The following is a 20,925-nucleotide window of genomic DNA, read 5'->3' as shown; positions in this document are numbered from 1 at the left end:
CTTTGTCGGCTGGCTCGGTTGGCCTGTTCCACAGGCACCAGCCGGCCCAAGACAGGTTGAGCTTGACCGGAGAAGCACAGGCATAGAGCGTCTTAAGTCCGCGTTTGATGTTGTCGCCGCCATAGCCTACGTGTATAAGAGGCAAGGCACCTCCCATCTGAGACGCGTGTGGTGCAGCGAATCCAGGTGTCGATACCATTTCGTTTAATACCTACAGGCCAGTGACCGTAAACTTGGCATCGCAACTTACTAAACTTGGACCCCATGGATTCGAATCCAGTTATTGTTCTGGTCCCGGGCGCCTTTCACCGTCCATCGGTGTGGGGTGCCGTGGCGCAATCGCTGGGCAAGGCCGGCTACACGGTCCTGAGCCCGGGCCTGACGGTTTGCGGCGACCTGTCGTCAAAAACACCAGGCGACTCGGCATGGGCGGATCTGGCCGACAAAGGGCCTCAGGACGATGTTGCGGTGATCCATGAGGCGTTGATCCCGTTCCTGGATCAGGGCCGAGAAGCTGTCATCGTCTCCCACAGCTACGGCAGCTTGCCGGCGACACTCGCGGTCGAGGGCCAGACGGTCGCTGAACGAGCCGCGAGAGGGCTACCTGGAGGCATCAAGGGTTTTGTCACGATTGCTGGGTTCGCATATCCGGTTAGGGGCAAGGGCATCGCGGGAGATGAGAGCGTGCCGCCCCTCATGCCATACCATACCTTGGACGTGAGACAGCCCCATCTCTCTTCATAATCGAGGCATCGAAACTGATACAGCCCACACGCAGAATGGCATCGTCCATCTTGGCGAGACAGCCAAGCCCCTATGGTACAGCGACCTCACTCAAGAGGCGCAAGACGCTGCGTGGGCCGACCTATTCAAGTCGCAGTCTCGCAAGAGCTTTCTGCTGTTTCCGCAGTACATAGCCTCTGACATCAAGGTGCCCAAGACGTACGTGCTCACCGAGGAGGACAAGGCAGTGGATCCGACATGGCAGGCCATGTTTGTCAAGAATGGAGGCTTCGATGCCGTGGTTAGGCTGAAGTCGGGTCACACGCCTCTGCTGAGCATGCCGGACAAGGTGGTCGAGGTCATTATTGGTGTTGCGAGCGGGTAGACACCTCGCTCATACAAGTGCGGCCGTCCGGTTACATGTATTGAGGTCACAGCCTCATAGGTGCCCATCGCTCACCACTGCATCTTGTCTGATCATTTGGAATCCTGAACGAGGCTTCCTGAATCTTGACAGTCGTAAAGTCACGTGTTCTCTTCGGAATCACGGCCGTACGTTGCACAACTGACTCGCAAGAGGACAGTGCAGCTGCCGTGCCCGTCTTGCCGAGAGGCCACGCCGCAGCTGCCACGGGGGGCACGGGCCGCCCGGTGATCCCCCTCGCTCGACGGTTCTTCAGTGCGTCCCCAATTCGGGGCTGAATAGGCTTCCATGTCTTATTCTCATGCAAGCAGTGCCTGGAGAAATTCGGAACGGCGGCGGGCGACTGCGACGCGATATCTGATGACGATGCAGGTTTGGGGACGGACATCGCGTGGTTTGTTGTGCAAGGGGGCTGTAACCCTGTAACTGCCCGCGCACTGCCAGGCGTGGGCTCCCAGTAAGGGACCTGCGTCGTTGGTACGGTAGGGTCGTACCGGTCCCCCCCGGACTTGTCGAATCTCGGCCAGATCGGCGTCGGCGCGTGGGGATACGGCGCCGTGCCTGGTCGCACCCGGGAGCATGTCGGAACCCCTCCGGCGTTGCAACAGTGGAAGGACCCAGGCACTGTATTGTCGGCTACTCGGATTGCCGTAAAAAATTGGGACGCTGGAAAATTTACAGTTACTGGAGTCCTGGCTGGACTCACACAAGTGGCACAACCCGACGGGGCCCCCAGCAGCCGAAGCGACAGTCTCGGCTCGTCGGTGCTCTCGGTTGGCCATCCGACAGCACATTTCACTCACTGGTGTGCGTCTAGGTGGATGTTTGCTGCTGCTGCGCGTGGAGCCGGCGCGCGCTTGTTCGCTTGCGCGTGGCGTCGACGCCGACCAACATGCCAAGCTACATACACTCACTCCCAACGTCTGAGGGAGGCCAAACGGCCATGATGCTCGCAGCTACCGTCTGCACTCCCCAGACGCCGCGCAACCAACCCACTAACCCCCTGCTCCCCGCAGAAAAGGGGGTGCTGCTCCTGCAGCCCGCCAACGCCCGCACCATGTCCGGGCGGGAGTGCCAAGCTGCGTTGGCGGCACCTTGCTGGGGCTGGCGGCGTGCCGGCAGCGTAGTATTGCGGGTAAAACTGCTCGCCGGTGGTCGGTCGCAGCATGGCGCCGAAGGAATCGAGTACGGTTCAGCGTTGTAGCAGTGCCGTATCCTGTACCATATTGACTTGTTATTGAGCTCGAACCACGAGGGCAGTGGATGTCAACCACGCAGAGTCCAGCCTTAAACTGGGAGACGACAAAAACGATAGCTACTGTACCGTACAGAAGAGCATCGCCGGGATCAAGGTGATCAGCGCAGTTCGACGGCAGCGCGGGCAAAGCCGAGCAGGGCCAGGCAAGCAACAACGCAATGCACGACACCTAGACGGCGAGGGACGAACAGGGACAGCCTGTCAGGTTTCAAGCCCAACAGTCACTCGTCATCGCTTTGCCGGCATCTGCAGCCGCTCGAGACGGCGGGCGGCCCTGTGGCGCCCGCGCTAAGGCTGAGAGGCGCGCATGTCCCGATTCGGTTGTCAATAGAGAGCCTCAATAGCCGCAACCACACCTCACCTCACACGTGCGTCTAAGTCAACGACATGCCGACCGACTGGCCGGCCAGCAGTGACATTTGCGATGCTTTCCACGGTGCGCGCGCACCTTGATGCCACGCGGCGCTGGGTTGCAGTCGGCTTGGCCGCATCAATTGCTTCCACGATGGCTTCGACTTGACTTCTATTGCGAGGACCTGAACTCAATTGCTCTTTCACAGCCCAGCCGCCGTCCCTCTGAGTGCCTCATTGACCCGTATTGCTCCTGGCCCTGGAATACCCCTCGCCTCTCGCCACGCGGGCGTCGTGCCGCTTTTCATCCAACCACCTGCCTCTTGAAGCCATAAAGTCTATCGGTGAATCCCGAAGCGAAAGCCGTCGAGTGCGCCCTGTCAGGCCAGGGGGGGGCGTGGCTCGCCGGACACGAGACGAATGTACTGTACCTGTCAAGATTGACTCCCGAGAGGCAAGCCGGCCACCCCCTTGCTCCCCCCTGATAGCGTCGCGAGGAACCTCGAGCGTCGGGAGGGGTGGCTCATGCTCGAGCATGGATTCATGGGTCTGACAGTTTATGCTGCGTCCACGCCCGCCAGGACTCCCTCGCATGTGGGGAGCCGCACAGCATGTAGGGATGGTACGACGACTGCGTCTGGCGTGGCGGCGGGAGTATGGGGGACCGGGGGGGGGGACTCGACGTCTCAACTCTCAACGACATCGCTGGCGACAAACAAACACTCTCGCCTCCTCTCAACTGCGGGCGGCAGACGTATTGCCCATCGTGACACTTCTTGTCCTTCGCCACCAACACCTAGACCCTCCCACGCTTCTGCATGCGCGCCCGCGGCGGCTTGCAGTATCGGGACTAATTATCCCACCTTGATGTTCGTCTCGCTTGTTCGTCGCCCCTCCCCCTTCCGTCCTTTGTCCTGAACAGCGAGCGCGGCTTATTGACTAGATCAGATGAATAAACGCGCAACCACACCTGGCTGGACCCAGAACATGACGCCCGCTCTTCTCGCACGCCCTCGTCGTCGTCGGTCCTTTTCGCCTGAGCAAAAGCCTGCTTCCTCTTTTCGACATCTGACGATTCCCAACAGCCCGGTCCCGTAAGCCTTGCATCCCCAGCCATCAGCCAGATATATCAAGGCCCTTCCCCATCGTCCGTTCTGAACGCCTTCTTGTCTTGAGTCTTCATCACATACACACACTCCTCATCCAAAGCGAAAGGAACAAAAGAGCCACTCCACGACACTTTGGCCCTGTCGTCACATCGAAGCACAATACACCAACCATCACTGAAGCAACTCGATCCGAGACTTCGCCCGACATGAGACTGTCCGTTACCGCTGTTGCGGCGATCCTCGCTAGCGGCGCCATCGCCTCCCCCTGGTGCAACCGACCCGGCCAGCCATGCAAGCGAGAGGCCATGCCCGAGCCGACCCTCGCTCCTCGTCTCCCTGAGCCCGAGCCCGAGGCCTGGTGCAACCGCCCTGGCCAGCCCTGCAAGCGGGAGGCCAACCCCGACCCTTGGTGCACTCGCCCCGGTCAGCCCTGCAAGCGACACCCCGAGCCGACCATGGCCCCTCGCGCCCCGGAGCCCGAGCCCGAGGCCGAGCCCGAGGCTTGGTGCAACCGTCCCGGACAGCCCTGCAAGAGGGAGGCCAACCCCGACCCGTGGTGCACTCGCCGCGGCCAGCCTTGCAAGCGCGCCGAACCCACCCTGATTGCTCGCGTCCCTGAGCCCGCCCCCTGGTGCACTCGCCGAGGCCAACCTTGCAAGCGTACCGCCGCCCCCGTCGCCGACAACGTCGCCCGAGAGCCCGTCGACCGGGTCATCGACACGCTGGCCAACGTGGTCCGCTCCGAGGGCGAGATCGCCGCTCGTGAGCCCCAGCCCGAGCCGTGGTGCAACCGCCCCGGCCAGCCCTGCAAGCGAACCCCGGGCCCGGACGTCAGCAACGCCGTCGGCGGATCCGCCTGGAGCGCCAAGCGCGCCATCGCCGACCTCATCCAGCTTGTTGGCCGCTCCACCGGCAACCCCGAGCAGTACGTCCGCGACCTTGGCATGGAGGAGGAGGTCAAGCGGTCCCCCGAGGCTGAGGCCGACCCGTGGTGCGTCCGCCCTGGACAGCCCTGCCGCCGCTCCATCGTCGACCTGAGCGAGGCCCACGAGGCCGACAAGCGCTGGTGCTACCGACCCGGCCAGCCATGCCGCAAGGCCAAGCGCGTTGCTGAGGCCGTCCTCGGCGCCATCGGCAGCGAGGACCTCGCCAAGCGCGACGAGTCGGGCGCGCTTGAGACCATCCACAACTTTGCCCGCGAGATCGCGGACATGTAAAGCACTCCTCGGATCCCACACGGCCTGTTCCCTTTTCGTTTGACATCATGGCGCTGCAAAAAAAAAATCTTTTTTTTTCCATCCTCCGTGGACGGCGAGGCAAGCTTTGCCGTCTCCTTTTACACCTCTCGTCCAGCTTTCAGGCTGAGCAGCTCGGCTCCCGGCTCTGTACATTGCAGGGGCTGAGCTGACGATACAACCGCATATATACTTCTCTTCTCTTTTTTTTTCTGCAGCGCCTTGACATCAGACGATGGGTCCGCCCACCAAGATGCCTCTAGACGAGATTTCCAGTCTGAAGGGGAAAAGACAAAACAAAAACCGAACAAAACAATACACGCACAAAGAAAAACACCACAATGAAAAGAGAGAGCACCAAGGACCCCGATGGTCGACATGAGATGACTTGGCACCCGGCACAGGGCAAATCCGGCAACGCGACGAACAGTCGCGACGCTTTTCTTCTTCTCCTTTGCTTCTTCCCGCGTTCTCAGCACTTGGTGACGAGGGGTGTTGATGCTTCTCCATCGACATGTACATGTTCTCTTTTCGGCGGGCCATGGTGGCACGGGAACGGGCGACGATGGCTTTGGACTACGACAGCCGCGAACCCGAACACCACGGCACGTTGCTTTTACACTTTGCGCGCACACGCAACGGGGACTCCTCAGAGGGGCAGTCTCGATGCGAGCGCGTCTTTCTCTAACGGCTGACTGGGAGGCATTATGGCGGCGCATCGGGCGTTGATTCCTACTTGGGCATATGAGTGCCCTGGGCCTGAGGCCAAATCTGGGAAAACTTTGGGACCGGCTCGCTTGTAGAGCTGTGATGCAGCGTCTTTCTCTTTTTTCTTTCACTTTTGCGCCGCTTCATGGGCGCTGATGTACAATACGGTCACAGAGTAGTCTCTCGCCCTGCGAGGGGGCCAATTTTGACTCTTGTATATCATGCTTGCTTGCTTGGGTGCTTGCGAAGTTGTGATAGTGGAGATGATGGTGGTGCCTCGTCACTCGTGATCCGTGCAGGTCGGGACTCGGGACTTTGTAGCGTGAACGGTGTCGTTGATGTCACGGGGTGATGGAGACGACTCCATTCACCCCTCTCAAGGGCCTACGAGGACACGGACGGCGGAGATGCACACGATCACAGAGCAGCGTCGTGCGTTTCAGCCCGGCGTTGCCTTTACGTAGGCCGGCGTCCGAGCGAGCTGCTGGTGGCTGGTCTCCCGCAGTTTCCGTGCCAAGGAGTAACGCACCGACGCGGATTGCGCACGCCGTCGGCGGCAGGCGGCGACGCACAGGCGGTTTGGGGGCCGCCCGCGGGGACGGTGACGACGGCATCACGGCATCACGGCAAGCTGGTGGGATGGGAGGGGTTTGACGGACGCCGGACGTACACGCACGGGGCAGCAGCAGCAGCAGCAGCAGAAGCAGCGGTGGCGGCAGCGGCCACATCGCGACCCCTCACCAGCGGAGAGGTCGGAGGACGATGCCGCCCCGGCATCCGACGTCCACGAGCGCGAGGACAGCTGGCGCATGCGTGCGCTCGCACGTCAAATACGAGACAAGGAGAGTCAAGTGAAAGGGGGTGGTGGGCGAGCGAGCATGTACGTTCAATCATTGCGATCCTCCCCACGGAAAATCCGGAGAGCACCGCACCCAAGATTGTTCGATCTTCCTTCTCCATCCTCAGTCCCCCGTGTAATTGCAGTCGTGGGCGTCAAGAGCGGTTAAGCCCGAGCCTCGGGCCATTGTAAGTGTCAGAGGGACGTGGACGTTGATTGTTTTGCGTTGTTCAATATGGAGAAGAAAGGAAGAAAAAGAGAGCAAATGGCGCGGACGGAGGTGGAAGTTTTCTTTGGCACGGTGGTGGTGGGTGGGGCGGGGGAGTTGGTGCCTGGGAATTGGGGCAGACAGACTGGCAGAGAGACATTGGCAGGTGGTGGGCGGGTCCAGGTACCCTGTGGGGCGGCAGCCACGAACGCTGACAATAGAGGCATCGAATCGAGTTGACGAGAACATCCGCTGCAGAATCGACAACGCTTGTCGAACGTTCAAACACATCCCGATGCAATTCTCTCGCGGAACCAACGCCGAGCGTGACGATTTGAATGCCAGAAAATGAGTCAGCTTCATCCGAATGCCGTCGAGCAAACATGCGCGCGCGATGACGCCCAGCGAAGGAGGAGCGCGCCGCGACCAACAACAGTGCAGTCGACCAGCAGAGCCCCAACACCAACACGCGACCAGTCGCTTGTCAATGATTCGGGCATGAGAAACGTCGACTGAGCTGTCGCGTCAATCCCCCCGGTCCGCCAACCAAAAACCCATGTCGGCTTTCCATGTGTCCTTCTGGAAGAGTTCCACGCCCAGGCTTGACTCAGGTGACCGACCAACTGGAGCTCCTGGGATATCTATCCAGCATGGGTGTGTGGTGGCCTGTCGCGAACGCCTGTGCCTTGCTCTCCTCGGCTCAGTGTTCTCGAGCAGCGTAAGCTTAAGCTCAATCTTGTTTGCTGCCAGGGTCTTTGGCTCGGTTTCCCGCAGATGGTTTCCAGAGACAGCGGGCGCTACTCCCGAAATGTCTTTGGCCGGCGACACGAGGCGGCTGAGAAAAAAGGTGCTTTGGATGACCCAACCCAACCAACTTGTTTGCTCGCCTGCGCGCCTGCGCGGGGTCGCATCCCGTACCTCGTCTGCGCGGTGACTCCCAAGAATCACTCTGTTCCGTTCTCACCTTCAGACGCGATCCGAAGACAAGGCCCCCGACAGAGAGGCGCCTGGCCAGCTCCTCGACATGGCTCGACCCCGCGTCCCTACCGTGTACGCCTTTAGCCAAATCATCCTGCGAGGCGCCTGCGTCGCGCTGAGCCTCGCCACGTTCATCGCGTCGCTGTACGCGACGACAAAGTACGGGTACGGCAGGGCCGTGTCGGGAGCGTTTGCCGCGGTACGTTTATGCTTATTGTCGCCGCCAGGCTTCACGAAGCTCGCAACGTGTCTTGACTAACATGACCGCTTCTATTGCCCAGTCCCTATTGGCAATCCCCGTCGACATCGCCGAGATCGTCGGCCTCGCAGACACCAAGCGCAGGGTCGGCCGCTGCACCGAGGGCGCCCTCTGCGGCCTCGACTTTCTGATGGGCACCATCTGCGCCGTCGTGCCGTCGCTCGTCTGGCTGGCAGAAGTCGGCTTCAAAGAGTACCATTGCGCCTCAGACAAGTCGGCGGAGGAATGCGACAGGGAGGGCAGGCGCCGGCGGGAGGCTGACGACTACGTGTTTGCGGCGTGGATGATGCCCATGGTTGTCGCGTGAGTTTTTCTGGCCGTCGCGATGGCTTGCTGACCTGCTTGGGCTATTGCATTTACTGACTTGTCTGCGGGGGCAGGGCGCTTCACTTTGCGTTGTGTGTCTTTTCGTGTGTCGACTGCGGCCGGAGGAGGAGGAGGATGAGGAGAGCCCGGGAGCGGGAACGGGCACAATAGCGGTGTCGCGATGGCGGCTTCTTGGCCCAGGTGCGGGAAGGCCGTGTCCGTCCTTGCCGCGCCATCCTTTGGAGCGTCCTTTGTCGAGGCTCCATCTGGCGCTTCCAATCCCCCGCAACCGTCTGATGATACTGTGCTCGCCCATTGCAATCAGACTTCCTTCTCTTACCAGAGGTATGTTACCCTGCCCCTACTGTGATGCACAGCTGCGCACTTCTACGGCCTGGGGCTCCTCAACTCGACCCGTCGACGAGTGAAAAGAACGAGCGCATGATCAAGCAAGCGATCGTAATTGTAATACCGGGAAATAGTCATAGCTACTGCGCAAGGTGACGAAGATATTTGTCTGCTGTTCAATACTGTCATGCGGTGAGACCCCCCATCGCGGACACCGAGCCAATGGCGTCTGGCAGGCTCGAACCAAGATTGAAGTGCTGTGTGCAATGCCACTGGCCTGGGGCGATGACGGCGGCAACGGCGCCCGCAGCGAGGTGCCCACTGTTTCCCGTCGCAGCACAGTGGAGCGGGGTGGACGGGCATGGTTGATTGCCCTGACGGCAGGAGACCTGCTAGGCAGGTACCTTATTGACCTAGCTCGGGCATGGAGGGAGGCTTCGGGCTGTACCTGTTGTTGCGGGTGGTGGCTGAACCTGGGATGGCCTCCGCCTACTGCCTGAGCCGCGCCTGCCATCTCGCAATGGGTGGAGTGAGCTGGCGGCTCCCATCCAGTGGACGGGAGGGGACCTAGGGGATCCATGGATGTGCAAGGCCAACGCCCCTCAGAGGTACGTAGGCACAGCACCGTACTTAGGTACGGCTGCCAAAGCCCACTACAGTGGCACCCGGCCTTATCAGGCAGCGCAGGTAGTTGGTAGGCAAGGTGCCGGGCGGCAGGCAGACGCCCGTCCCGCTTTCCCCTGCTCTTAGCCCGCTGCGCTGGCCGTTAGTGCTTCGGTGCCTCCGCGACGGCGACTTACACCAGTGGCGGCTCCTGCCAGTATCCAATCCCTCCGACATGGACCTGCCGCTTTATTGCGCCCACCGCCCGTGCCCTCGCATCTTCGCTCCTCCATCCCGCTTCCCATCCTTTCAACGAGACGGAGGGCCTCGCCGCGGGCCCGTGATGCTGCGCTGTGCTCGCTGACGAGTAGCTCTGTCTTCCGCGGCTGACGCTCACGACTCTCGCGGCGACACGGCACACGACAGACAGGCGGCCCAACCAGCATTCGCTTGCCTGTATCAGCCTGCCTGCTGTGCTCCAGCCCGTTGCCGTCGCTTGCAACGTCGAAATGGCCACGCCATCCTCGCCTCGCCTGAGCAGCATGCTCAAGTCGCCCTTTGCCGCATCCTCGCGCTGGATCAACAGGCGGCGCGGCAAGACGAGCGACGACCCGCCCCCGATGCCTGTCTTGCCTGCCCAGCGGCCTCGTCAGCTCACGCCCACGCCGTCATGCGAGAGCCTCATCCCCCACGCTGAACTCGCCATTGCCGCGAGCCCTTTCTTCCAGAAGCTGCCCGCCGAGATTCGTCGCCAGATCCTCATCGAGGCGTTTGGCGGCCAGACGGTGCACATGGATCTCCTCTACGAGTCGCCCGTGCCGGACCATGCCTCTACGACCGGCGACGTCGGCCACTGCGGCATCCCCATCTGGGACGTCAAGGAATGCCACGAAGCGCGCCTGGGAAGCAACTCGGGCAAGCAGTGGCTTTGGCGCGGCTCCGTCTGCCATCGAAATCCGCCCACGCCTGGACCGCCCGGACACCGCGTGCAGCCGTCGCAGGACCTGTGCCGCTTTGGTGCTGTCGGCAAAGGCATGTGCCAGCTGTGGCCGGGCGAGTATCCCGCCAAGTGCTTCATCGGCGCCATGGGCTGGCTGCTCAGCTGCCGTCAAGCGTACGCGTCTTTTCCTCATGGCTCGCAGCGATACTGCCTTTGCTAACACTCCCCAGGTACATTGAGGGCATCGAGGTCCTCTACGCGACCAACACAATCCACACGGCCAGCAAGGAGCTGCTCTGCCACATGGACCGCTTTCTCTTGCCGCAGCGGCGCCTTGCCATCACCAGCGTGGAGCTGCTGTGGGAGATGGACTGCCCGCCGCTCCAAGACACGCGGTACGGAAGCCTGACGTTTCCGCAGTTCCTCGACGGCGTTCCGAGCATGTTCCCGAGCGTCGAGAGCCTTCACCTGACGGTGCAGTGGCGCAACCCGCGACCCGAGCGCTGGGGCATGCCCAACCCGACGCAGGCCGCGTTCCAGACGGCCGAGGAGACCATCATGCACCCGCTCGACGGCATGGTGCGGCGGCTGGGCCCGCACGTGCGCGACTGCTCCATCGCCATTCCGAGCTCCATGTACGGACCGCGGCGGCGCCGCGCCAAGATGGCCGGCGCCGTTGTCGAGCAGGCGTGCTACGGCGGCTGTCTCGAGCGGTATTGGCGGCCGCTGGACGGCCCCGAGCACCGCGACGGCTACTGGGTGCGGCACGGGCACAAGGACATTGCGCTCCCGTACATGAGCCCGACGGAGATTTGCATGGAGGACTGGATCCTGTTTTACGGCGTGTTCGTCACACGCCGGTGTCAACCGTTGCCACGAAACCATTGCCGCCCTGTCAGGCCGCCTACCATCAGGACGTCCGTCATTAGCCCGTCAGCCAGCGCACGTTGATCCAGCGGCGAATGTGCGCCATGGCGCTCGACTGGTCCCAGCTGACGAGGCGGGCGCCAAGGGCGGCGGCACCATCCGCCGTTGCCTCGAGATTGAGTTTGGGGTCCGCCGCCGACTAAACTCGAAAGCCGCAACCCCACTGTCGAGTGTCGACAAAGGCGCCCATGACGCAACCCGTCTTGTTCGCCTCACTGAGCCCGCCTGTCCATCCGTCGATTTTTAATCCGTCCCATCGCTCACCCCAAGCCGGCCGCCGCAGTTCGTCGTTGGGCAATCTTCCCCTCATAGCCGACTGGCGGAACTTTGCCGAGTCGTGGCTGTGCATGGATCGCGACGCGCTCTCCAAGCTCACCCCGTCGACGTGAATCTCAGCTTCCCCTCACCCATCCGTCATTCTCCCACCGCGCCCTTCGTACAGCGCGCCTGCCGCCGTCGCCACCATGTCGGACCACATTGCCGCGCGTCTCGCCAACCTCAAGCCCTTTGGCAAGCAGGGCAGTGACGATGACGACCAGGGCGGGCAGATTGACATTGACAGCGTGGGCGGAGGCGGTCGCCACAACCGCAAGACCGACCACGCCAAGGAGCAGCTGAGGGTGAGCCGCGCGCTCAGAATCTTTCTCGCCAAAGAGGGTGTCATCGCCGAGAGGGATGCGGCCCTGGACACGGAGCTGCAGAGCGACGCCGTGCGGAAACTGCTGAGCCGAACCTCGTTTGACGCGCCCGAGGACCTGCTCGTCCGCTCTCACCCTCTGCCCGAGTACTTCATCAGCTCCAGCCACAACACATATCTCATCGCCCACCAGCTCTATGGTACCTCGTCGGCCTCGGCTTACGAGACGGCTCTCAAAACGGGTTCTCGCTGCGTCGAGATCGACGCCTGGGATAACAGCGCCGACGAGGAAGAGCCCAAGGTCACCCACGGATACACTCTCGTGTCGCACATTCCCTTTCGCGCCGTTTGCGAGACCATTCGCAACGTCTTTGACGAAGAGAAGGCCCTGGCGGCGAGCGACCCGGCCTACACCGTCGCGCCCATTCTGCTGTCGCTGGAGAATCACTGCGCTGAGCACGGGCAGCTCCGCCTTGTGCAAATCATGAAGGAAGTGTTTGGGGATCGCCTGCTGAGTGAGGCGGTGCGTGAGCTCGGCCACCGCGAGCAAGAGGACACCGGCGAGCATGTGTCGCTGCAGGAGCTTGGCCCTCGCATTGCCGTCATTGTCGAGCACCACATCCCGGGCGAGGTCGAGGACAGCGACAGTCCGTCCAGCTCCGAGTCGGACGACGAAGAGGAGAAGAGGGCGCGGAAGGAGTACAAGGCCAGCAGCAAGGAGAAGGAGGCGGCTGCCAGCATCATTGTGCCGGAGCTGGCCGAGCTTGGCGTGTACGCGCAGTCCGTCAAGCCGAGCGACAACTCGTGGTACGACCCAGGCCAGCTCGTCAACGGGCCGCACCACCACCTCATCAACGTGTCCGAGTCCGGCCTTGCCAAGCACCTCCCCGCCAACTCCTCGGCCATTGCCATCCACAACTCGCAGCACCTCATGCGCGTATATCCCAAAGGCACGCGCATCGGCTCGTCCAACCTCAAGCCCGTCTCCTTTTGGGGCATCGGCGCCCAGATCTGCGCGCTCAACTGGCAGACGTTTGGGACGAGCAATCAACTCAACGATGCCCTCTTCAGCGGCTCTGAGGGCTACGTCCTCAAGCCAGCGGCGCTGCGCGCTGGCGGCAACGGTGTCATAAGCACGGGCCGCAAAAAGAGGCTCCGCCTGCACGTTGCTGGCGCGACAGATATTCCGCTACACGAGGATCGCGAGGCCGACTCCATTAAACCATATCTTACGTGCAATCTGTACAGCCCGTGTAAAATCGATGGCGAGACGAATAAGCGCAAGACGTCGCCGTACAAACACCACAAGCTCGGCATCCTCCACCGAGGCGACAGCAACCCGCCCGCGACGGACCCCCTCTGGCACGAGACGCTCGAGTGGACGTACGAGGACAACGAGCTGGTGTTTCTGCGGATGCTCATAAAGAGTGATGACGCGTGGGCAAGAAACCCCATGTTTGCGGTGGCCGCGGTGCGCCTTGAGTACACGGTGCCCGGCTGGAGCTTTATCCGACTGATGGACATGAAGGGCGGCGAGACAAAGTGCACTGTTCTCGTCAGGTTCGAGGTGGACGATGTTTAAGATGCAATTGCGCGGTGTGAGTGGGACACCCCCCAGCTCCATCAGTCTGGAGGCTCATGTCAGTTTTATACAGAAAATATCAGGATACATGATGCTAGGAATGAATGAGACGCCCCGCTCTACACACGTCCAGGCACAGCCACTATGCTGCTCGACTTTGTGATTAGGGGACACCTGTTGCCTCGCCTTGAACGCCGTAGTATTCTCCACGGTGCTCGGCGTCCCCGCCGCCTCTATGCGGCGCTGTTCTTCCTCGCATGGTACTTGATTAGGGATCGAGTCTCTGCCGTCGTCGCTCTTTTAATGTCGAAATGCAGCTCGCGGCCTGTGTGCTCCCAGGCCCGCCACAATCTCGTACCCAACTCGAACTCCCAAGTGCATCGCACGCAGATAGTGGCTGACCTGTCTGGTTGCACCATGTAACTGACCAGTGCATAGTCTTGATCTGTCCCTTGGTTCGCGTTGTACAGCACCAGTCCCCTGAGATTGGGCATCCTCGATGTCGCGCGGACCGCATGGTAAAGCACCTCATGGTCCATCGCCGGGGCTTCATCGATGATATCTTCACCGAGCAGGAGCGTGAGCCGCTGCAGAGTCTCCCAGTACACACTCTCTCTAGGCACGGCCACTGGCGTATAGGCGCACGTCCCGCACAAGAAGGGGTGCGTGCCGACGCGGTACAGAATTTCGACGTGCCTCAGGCGCCTAGCCATAAGGGCGAGCTCAGCACCAAGTTCAGGCGAGTTGCACCTCTGTCTCACGTGCTGGTCGAGGTAGACTGGCCGATCAAAGTCATACTCTTGCACCTGGTGCAGCCGAATGTGGGCGAGACGACGAGCTGCAGAGGCACACTCGAGACGTCGGAGTCCGTCGTAGACATCGTATTCGAAGTCGATCTTGTCGTCTATCGTGGCGTGCGGCCAGATCTCCCACACAAAGTCTCGTACCGACGGAAGGCGAAGGAGCAAGTCGAAGAGGACTTTTGGTGCGATTTTGCGGACTGTGAGGCTCGGGACACACAGGCTAGTCACGACCGGCGCCACGGGGAAGGATTTGGCGGAGCCCTCGGTCGCGTGGCGAAACAGCTGGCTGAAGTTCCAGTCGAGGTTGACGTTGAAATCTCTCTCGGCCGATCGGATTATCTGGTCCCTCAGTGGGGGCGGCAACCAGGAATCGGTGGGCGTTCCTGCCAGCTGCAAGGTTGGATTTGCCTGGATAATGCTCTTGGCGGCTGCCGCTTCGCGTTGCCAGAGGCTAAACGTCGGCGCGATGATATAGACTGCTAGTCCCCAGGGAGAGGCGTCGTCGTGGGGATCCCAGAGACTCAAGGCGTGAAAGAAGAACCACAACGAGTGGGTAAAGGCGACGTTATTGTCAAATCGTTGCGAGAAGATGAAGGCACTCATAAGGGCCTTCTCTCTGAAGCCTTGGAGGGTAAGCTCCAGCATCTCGCGCACGACCAAGGCCGGAACTCCCGTCGTCCAAAAGGGAGCGGGATCCTGGAGCCCGGGGGGGAACGACTGCCGGGCCGGGCGGACGCTTTTGTCGGGGAGCTCGATGATGAGGTTGATGCGGCGGACATGCTTGCGGCGTTCGCCTCGGACGACGTCTCGAAAGGTGTCGATGTCGGACGACTTGACATTGAGGGTGCCAAAGGTGTGCTTCTCGAGGTGGCGCTGCCATTCCCGGCAGACGGTCGCGTGTGAGGCGAGAGGCTCGCCCGAGTCGGCAAGATGTTGCCATACTTGGATGCACAGCTCGAGGGGTAGGCTATCCCACCCTGCGGGTGCCGGCTTCTTTCTCTCGTCGTCGTCGGCGTCGCCGATTTTCAGAGCAGGCCTACAAGCCAGAGAGCGAACGCACTTAAAAAGCCTTCTAAAACAGGGGCCCATGGTGGGATTTTGTTTCGGAGCGTGAGCAATGAGCTATCGCAATGATTTGGGCAAGGCCAGCCACCTGCGGGAGACGCTGGCTCTTTCTTATATACCTACAATGCGATTGTCATTACCTACATGTAGACAGCGGTCTTGACCCGCGACAAGATATAGTGATGTTTCGACGTCGAGTAAAGTTCACGCCGATTCGCGACTATGTACGAGTTCTTGGGTAAACTCGAACCCGTCCACAGAGCCACAGTCCTAGACAAAAGTCAACCTGGGTCTTTCCCCTAGCAATACGCTTCGGACTCTCTGCAATAACGTCTCGCGGCTGGGGGCGTCATCCAGCGAGCCACGCAACCAGCATTCACGAACATTGGCCATCCGGGGGTGACGTCGGACTTTTTTTTTTTTTGGCTTTGAACATGGGAAATGCCTGGACGCCGCCGACGTGTAAGTCATCCGCGCCCCTTTTTCGCCCCGCGCACAATTCATCTGATTGCCTTTTTTTGTTCTTTTTGCGCGGGTGGCGGCTCACGGTCAAGCCTGCAGTCTCCTGCAGATACATTCGTTCTCCGTACGCGCGCGCACCACACAACGACACCCAAGCCGACGCAGGCCGGCAGTTGGCTCGGCCTCGGCAATGAGTCTTGGATGCGCCAAACTGTTCCACTCTTCTTCGCCGGCGTGTGATGATGGCCCGCGCGAAACGAGCGACGATTCCTTAACGTAAAACTGTCTGCATTTCCCCCGCTTTGTCCCCCTTCCCCCGCCCTCTAACTACCTCCGGCGGCGTCGTCGTCGTCGTCGGGGCTCGTCAAGTCACGCGACAGGCAGGGGCGCTCCCCCGGGCCGTGCCGCGCAAAACGCTTATCTCAGGTTTTGCTAGTATTGCCTATCTGCAGCGCAATCCACCTGCGTGCGCCCCTCCCCCGCGGATAGCCAGGCTGAAGGAGAGGGTTACACTACGTCGGGAAGCGTAGGGATGCGCGCGCGCGCACGGATAAGTCGAGGCCCATCGGGGCAATGACTGGTGGTGGTCAAGGATGACCCGGCCAGCCCAGCGGGCCAGCGGCATTGTGTCCGTCGAGGCTGGCAGCGTGTGCCGCCTCGGGCCCCTCGCGCGCCGGGCGCCTTTGGAAGTTTGGATCAGCGGCGGAGTAACTTAGTAGTGCTGCTCTATAAGTTTGGCATGGGCCCAATCTGGAGTCGCGCGCTGTGTCTCAGATGCCTCGCGGGGTCTTTGTCGCGAGTACAGACAGGCATCTTGTTCACCTTCACGGCGGAGGGTTGTCGTTCAACTGCTCGTTACGTCTGGCTACGAGAAAACGATCGTGCTGAGCTAGCACTTGGACATCGACATGGTCGCGAAGCCGGTGTCTGGCGGCGTCTTCGCCACGGACAAGCTCACCGTGGACACGTCCGTCGGCGTCGTCCTCCCTTACGACGATGCTTCGGAGGAGCGAGGAGGAGCACAAGCAGAAGCAACAGCGACACCAACAGCCGGCAAACAAACAAACGAGCCATCACCCCCCGGGAACAACCCCTACGGCCAGACGCAGCGCGGCCTCTCCCCGCGGCACGTCCAGCTCATGGCCATCGGCGGGTCCATCGGGACGGGCCTCTTCGTGGGCATCGGCGGCGTGCTGTCCAAGGCCGGGCCGGGGAGCCTGCTGCTGGCGTACGCGCTCTGGGGCGTGCTCTTCGTGTGGCCGTGCAACCTGTGCGTCGCCGAGATGTGCGCCTACCTGCCCGTCCGCGGGAGCATCTTCGAGCTGGCGGGCCGCTTCGTCGACCCGGCGCTGGGCTTCGCCATGGGCTGGACGTACCTGTACGCGGGCGTCATGCTCGTGTGCGTCGAGTACAGCGCCGTGGCGACGGTGATGCAGTTTTGGGCGAGGGACGTGAACCCCGCGGTGTGGATCGCCGTGGCCATGGTGGTGTGCGTGCTGCTCAACGTGGTGGCTGTCAAGTGAGTGCGTCATGGTCGTCTGCCCTCCTTTTTGTGCTGGCAAACCCTCTCTCTCCCCTTCACGTTGACGAGCGTTGGGGGCGAGAATCTTGGCTGCTCTTGTGCTTCGTTGTTTCTGGGCAAACGTTCCTCTCCCCTTGCACAAACTCCGTTTCTCGGTGGCTAATACTATGGATGTTGTGGCAGGTGGTACGGCGAGGCCGAGTTCCTCATGGCGTCGACCAAGCTCCTGCTCCTCGTCTTCCTCATCCTCCTCACCCTCGTCACCATGTGCGGCGGCAACCCGCGCCACGACGCCTACGGCTTCCGGCACTGGACCGGCGGGCTCGCCATGCAGCCGTACCGCGTCGAGCACCCCGTCGCGCTCGGCCGCTTCCTCGGCTGGTGGAAGGCCACCATCTACGCGGGCTTCACCATCTCGGGCCCGGACATGATGGCGCTCGCGGCCGGCGAGATCCGGAACCCGCGCCGCACCATCCCCCGCATGGCGCGTCTGATCTTCTACCGCCTCGTAGGCTTCTACGTCGTCGGCGTGCTCGCCGTGGGCGTCATCTGCAGCTCGCGCGACGAGCGGCTCATGGGCGCGGTGCACGGAGGGAGCGACAGCGTCGGCGCGGCGGCGTCGCCGTGGGTTATTGGCATACAGAACTTGGGCATCGGGGGGCTGCCTGACATGATTAACGCGTTTATCCTGCTGTCGGGCTGGTCGTGCGGGAATGCGTACCTGTACGCGTCGTCGCGGACGCTGTACGGGCTCGCCAGGGGTACGTATGACGCACGCCTTGTCTCTCACTCTGCAGCCTACGTGATCATGAGTCTTTGAGCGGAATAAGTTTCGCACTAGCTGACAAGCATGATCTGCAGATGGCCAGGCCCCTCGGATCTTCCTGCGCTGCACCGCCTCGGGCGTGCCCGTGTACTGCGTCCTCGCCGTCTCGCTCGTCACCTGCATCACCTTCCTCGTGTCGTCGACGTCGGCCGTCTCCGTCTTCTACTGGTTCGTCGACCTCACGACCACGGGCCTCATCGCCACCTACACGGCCATGCTCGTCGTCTACCTGGGGTGGTACCGCGCGCGCCGCGCCCAAGCCAGCGACTCGTCCCCTGGCGGTAGCGCGCACCCGGCACACCCCTCACGACTGCCGTACGTCGCGCCCTTTGGCCCCTGGCCCGCGTGCGGCGCCCTCGCGCTCGGCTGCACGGCGCTGCTCTTCATCGGCTTCGACGCCTTCGGCCCGTTCAGCGCGCAGGCTTTCGTCACGAGCTACTTTTGCCTGCCGTACAGCGCGGGCCTGTTTATCTTCTGGAAGGTGTGGCGGCGGACGCGCCTGGTGAGCCCGCGCGAGGCAGACCTGCTGGCCGGCAAGGCCGAGGCGGATGCCGAGTGCAGGGTTTGGGAGGAGGGCGGGCTGGATGAGAATTGGCGGGCGGTGCTGGCGGCGATGCCGTTTTGGCGGCGGTGCTGGGAGCGCATGTGGTAACGGCGTTGTCGGGGGAGCACGGCACAAGGGGTCCCGCCCCTACTTCACCGATGGCAGTGTCTGTGCTCTCGATAAGCAGCTATTCAAGCTCGAAGACTGTGTTTGAATGCAGCTCTGTGGGTGTGCTGTCCACTCATACCGAGTGGCCCTCTTCAATGCTTCCAAAACAGGCAAGTTGGGCGGACCGAGGCCGGCCTGGCTGGCCCGGGCGACCCACGTCCCCGGCCCGGTCCGTCCGGAGCCCCCGGAGGCGCTACCCTACACCATCCCGGGTTGAACAACGGCGCGGGACTTTGTTGCCGCTCGTCTGCTGCTGGATCTCGTAGGACGAAATAATGAATGCTGTTATCATTGCGCCAATCGAGTCTATCCGAGTTACAGTAACTGTGTGATGCGTGGCGACGAATGGATATTCTTCAATACCGAATTCTGTACGGAACAGACGGCGCAGCTGGATGGTCTGCCTCTGGTCACGCAGCCTGGCGCCTGCCAGCTCAGCCGCCGCCAATTATTCCACCACTCACACGTCTCATCGGCGGCCTCCACGCACGTCACTTGACAACCGGCCTCGAACCCTCAGCGACCACATCTCATTCACTCACTCACGACGGGCCGCTCATCCGCGACACAACGGTACACGAAAGGAGTCATCTCCGCGACCTCCTGGGCACCACCAGTAAGCTCACCCACACACTTACTCACTCAGCCCCTCCGTGAAGCCAGCCCGCCCGCGTAGCCTGCCAGTCAGCCCAGCCATGGCTACCCCCAGCGGCGACGACCAGCTCGCCACGTCGCTCCTACGCGCCGACCTCGTCCCTGGCTGCGCCTCCGGCCTCATCCCCTCCGACTTCAAGCCCAGCACCGCGCTGGCCGTCGCCTACGACGGGAAGCAGGTCGAGCTCGGGAACCTGTTTCGCGCGTACGAGTGCAAGCTCGCGCCGTTTATCAGCTTCGAGCCTGAGGTGCGGAGCTATATTCCCTTCTCCTCTCCCCTCTTCCCCATCCATCAGCGGCGTAAGGAGGCCGAGAGAGTGCAAGCAGCCCCTTGCCTCCAGTGTGTGCGCGTCTGTGTGCATCGGTGATATACAGGGGCGCGTGGGAATTCACAAGGCTTATACTGATGACGGCATTGAATGAGACAGGCCAACGTCCCGTCGAGCGCGTCCTACACGCTCATGCTCGTGGACCCCGACGCGCCGACGCCCGAGGACCCCAAGTTTGCGTTCTGGCGGCACTGGGTGCTCCCCGGCCTGCAGCCCCTCGCGGGCGTCGACGGCGTCGTCGCGCAGACCAAGCCCGCCGTGACCGACTATCTCGGCCCGGGGCCCAAGGATTCGTACGTTCGCCTCTTGATCTTGCCTCACTCCGCTTCCTCTCGTGAATGTGCTGCCGGCAGGAGGACTCTGGACGGGCGAGGACGGTCGAGTGCCGGCGAACCAAGCGGATGAATCGCACTCACCCAAACACACCCCTTGGCACATGAGTAGAATCACGACATCTGCGAAGAAGCCACTGGCAGCGAACAGTGGAAAACGCGCAGCAGAACTAACGAAGGAACGCCGCAGGTCCAACCCGCACCGCTACCTCTTCCTGCTCTTCCGCGAGCCCGACGGCCTCGACCTCACCGAGGCGGACGTCGGCGGACACGAGTTTCCGCAGCGGCGCTCCTTTGACGCGCCTGCCTTTGTAGAACAGCACAAGCTCACCCTCGTTGCCGTGAACTGGATGCGAGGCGCGGGAGACGGATGGGCCGAGTAGACTGGGCGTATCGGGAGGCTGGATGCCGAGCAGAACGAGTTGCTCGTCGGAGAGTCGCTCGTAGTAGGAGCATCGTGGCATGGGGCAGGCGAGGAGCATGGCCAGCGAGGCGATTCAAAGTCGGCGGTAATTGAAGGGAAGTTCCGCCTCGGCGTCTACGGGGGACGAAAATAGCGTCAAGGGCCAGAAAAGTCGGCGTGTAGTTGGCGTTTGCGCCATTCAGGATGTATTGTCTAATGCTTCACGGGCGCGTGCAATGACAATTCGGTCCGGACTCCAGAAAGGGTCTACGCACAAGGATGAGAGTGGCGGCGGGTGGTGGTGATTTATGACGGCGCCGTTGACGAGAGCCTTGGCCTGGCCGGCGACGCCGGCGGTCCTAATTATAGGCCCAGGACGTTGA

General features: G+C 61.8%; 8 protein-coding genes across 8 annotated transcripts; 7 read left to right on the top strand and 1 right to left on the bottom strand.

The window, feature by feature from the left end:
• Positions 1 to 264: 264 nt before the first annotated feature.
• Positions 265 to 1,108, top strand: PLICBS_000103 (uncharacterized protein; the record flags this gene model as incomplete). Its single annotated transcript, XM_018327389.2, has 2 exons — positions 265 to 717; positions 779 to 1,108. The coding sequence occupies 2 exons, from the start codon at positions 265 to 267 to the stop codon at positions 1,106 to 1,108; spliced, it is 783 nt and encodes a 260-aa protein (XP_018174085.2).
• Positions 1,109 to 4,071: 2,963 nt separating this feature from the next.
• On the top strand, positions 4,072 to 5,082 carry PLICBS_000102 (putative serine/threonine protein phosphatase; the record flags this gene model as incomplete). Its single annotated transcript, XM_018327390.2, has 1 exon — positions 4,072 to 5,082. The coding sequence occupies one exon, from the start codon at positions 4,072 to 4,074 to the stop codon at positions 5,080 to 5,082; it is 1,011 nt and encodes a 336-aa protein (XP_018174086.1).
• A 2,796-nt stretch (positions 5,083 to 7,878) lies between these two features.
• Positions 7,879 to 8,398, top strand: PLICBS_000101 (uncharacterized protein; the record flags this gene model as incomplete). The annotated part of the gene is made up of 2 exons (XM_018327391.2): positions 7,879 to 8,031; positions 8,114 to 8,398. The coding sequence occupies 2 exons, from the start codon at positions 7,879 to 7,881 to the stop codon at positions 8,396 to 8,398; spliced, it is 438 nt and encodes a 145-aa protein (XP_018174087.2).
• A 1,459-nt stretch (positions 8,399 to 9,857) lies between these two features.
• PLICBS_000100 (uncharacterized protein) lies at positions 9,858 to 11,604 on the top strand (the record flags this gene model as incomplete). Its single annotated transcript, XM_018327392.2, has 3 exons — positions 9,858 to 10,462; positions 10,519 to 11,133; positions 11,499 to 11,604. 3 exons carry the CDS (start codon positions 9,858 to 9,860, stop codon positions 11,602 to 11,604), a joined length of 1,326 nt encoding a protein of 441 aa, XP_018174088.2.
• A 75-nt stretch (positions 11,605 to 11,679) lies between these two features.
• Positions 11,680 to 13,434, top strand: PLICBS_000099 (uncharacterized protein; the record flags this gene model as incomplete). Its single annotated transcript, XM_018327393.2, has 1 exon — positions 11,680 to 13,434. The coding sequence occupies one exon, from the start codon at positions 11,680 to 11,682 to the stop codon at positions 13,432 to 13,434; it is 1,755 nt and encodes a 584-aa protein (XP_018174089.1).
• A 233-nt stretch (positions 13,435 to 13,667) lies between these two features.
• On the bottom strand, positions 13,668 to 15,326 carry PLICBS_000098 (uncharacterized protein; the record flags this gene model as incomplete). The annotated part of the gene is made up of 1 exon (XM_018327394.2): positions 13,668 to 15,326. One exon carries the CDS (start codon positions 15,324 to 15,326, stop codon positions 13,668 to 13,670), a length of 1,659 nt encoding a protein of 552 aa, XP_018174090.2.
• Positions 15,327 to 16,672: 1,346 nt separating this feature from the next.
• On the top strand, positions 16,673 to 18,764 carry PLICBS_000097 (uncharacterized protein; the record flags this gene model as incomplete). Its single annotated transcript, XM_018327395.2, has 3 exons — positions 16,673 to 17,283; positions 17,470 to 18,047; positions 18,148 to 18,764. The coding sequence occupies 3 exons, from the start codon at positions 16,673 to 16,675 to the stop codon at positions 18,762 to 18,764; spliced, it is 1,806 nt and encodes a 601-aa protein (XP_018174091.2).
• Positions 18,765 to 19,519: 755 nt separating this feature from the next.
• PLICBS_000096 (uncharacterized protein) lies at positions 19,520 to 20,522 on the top strand (the record flags this gene model as incomplete). The annotated part of the gene is made up of 3 exons (XM_065599524.1): positions 19,520 to 19,726; positions 19,907 to 20,100; positions 20,330 to 20,522. 3 exons carry the CDS (start codon positions 19,520 to 19,522, stop codon positions 20,520 to 20,522), a joined length of 594 nt encoding a protein of 197 aa, XP_065455596.1.
• Positions 20,523 to 20,925: the final 403 nt, after the last annotated feature.

This window comes from Purpureocillium lilacinum (assembly GCF_023168085.1).
Source record: "Purpureocillium lilacinum CBS 284.36 DNA, scaffold_1, whole genome shotgun sequence".
Classification (NCBI taxonomy): Eukaryota; Fungi; Ascomycota; class Sordariomycetes; order Hypocreales; family Ophiocordycipitaceae; genus Purpureocillium; species Purpureocillium lilacinum.
The sequence above is the reverse complement of the archived record's forward strand: the minus strand, read 5'-3'. Positions and strand labels throughout refer to the sequence as shown.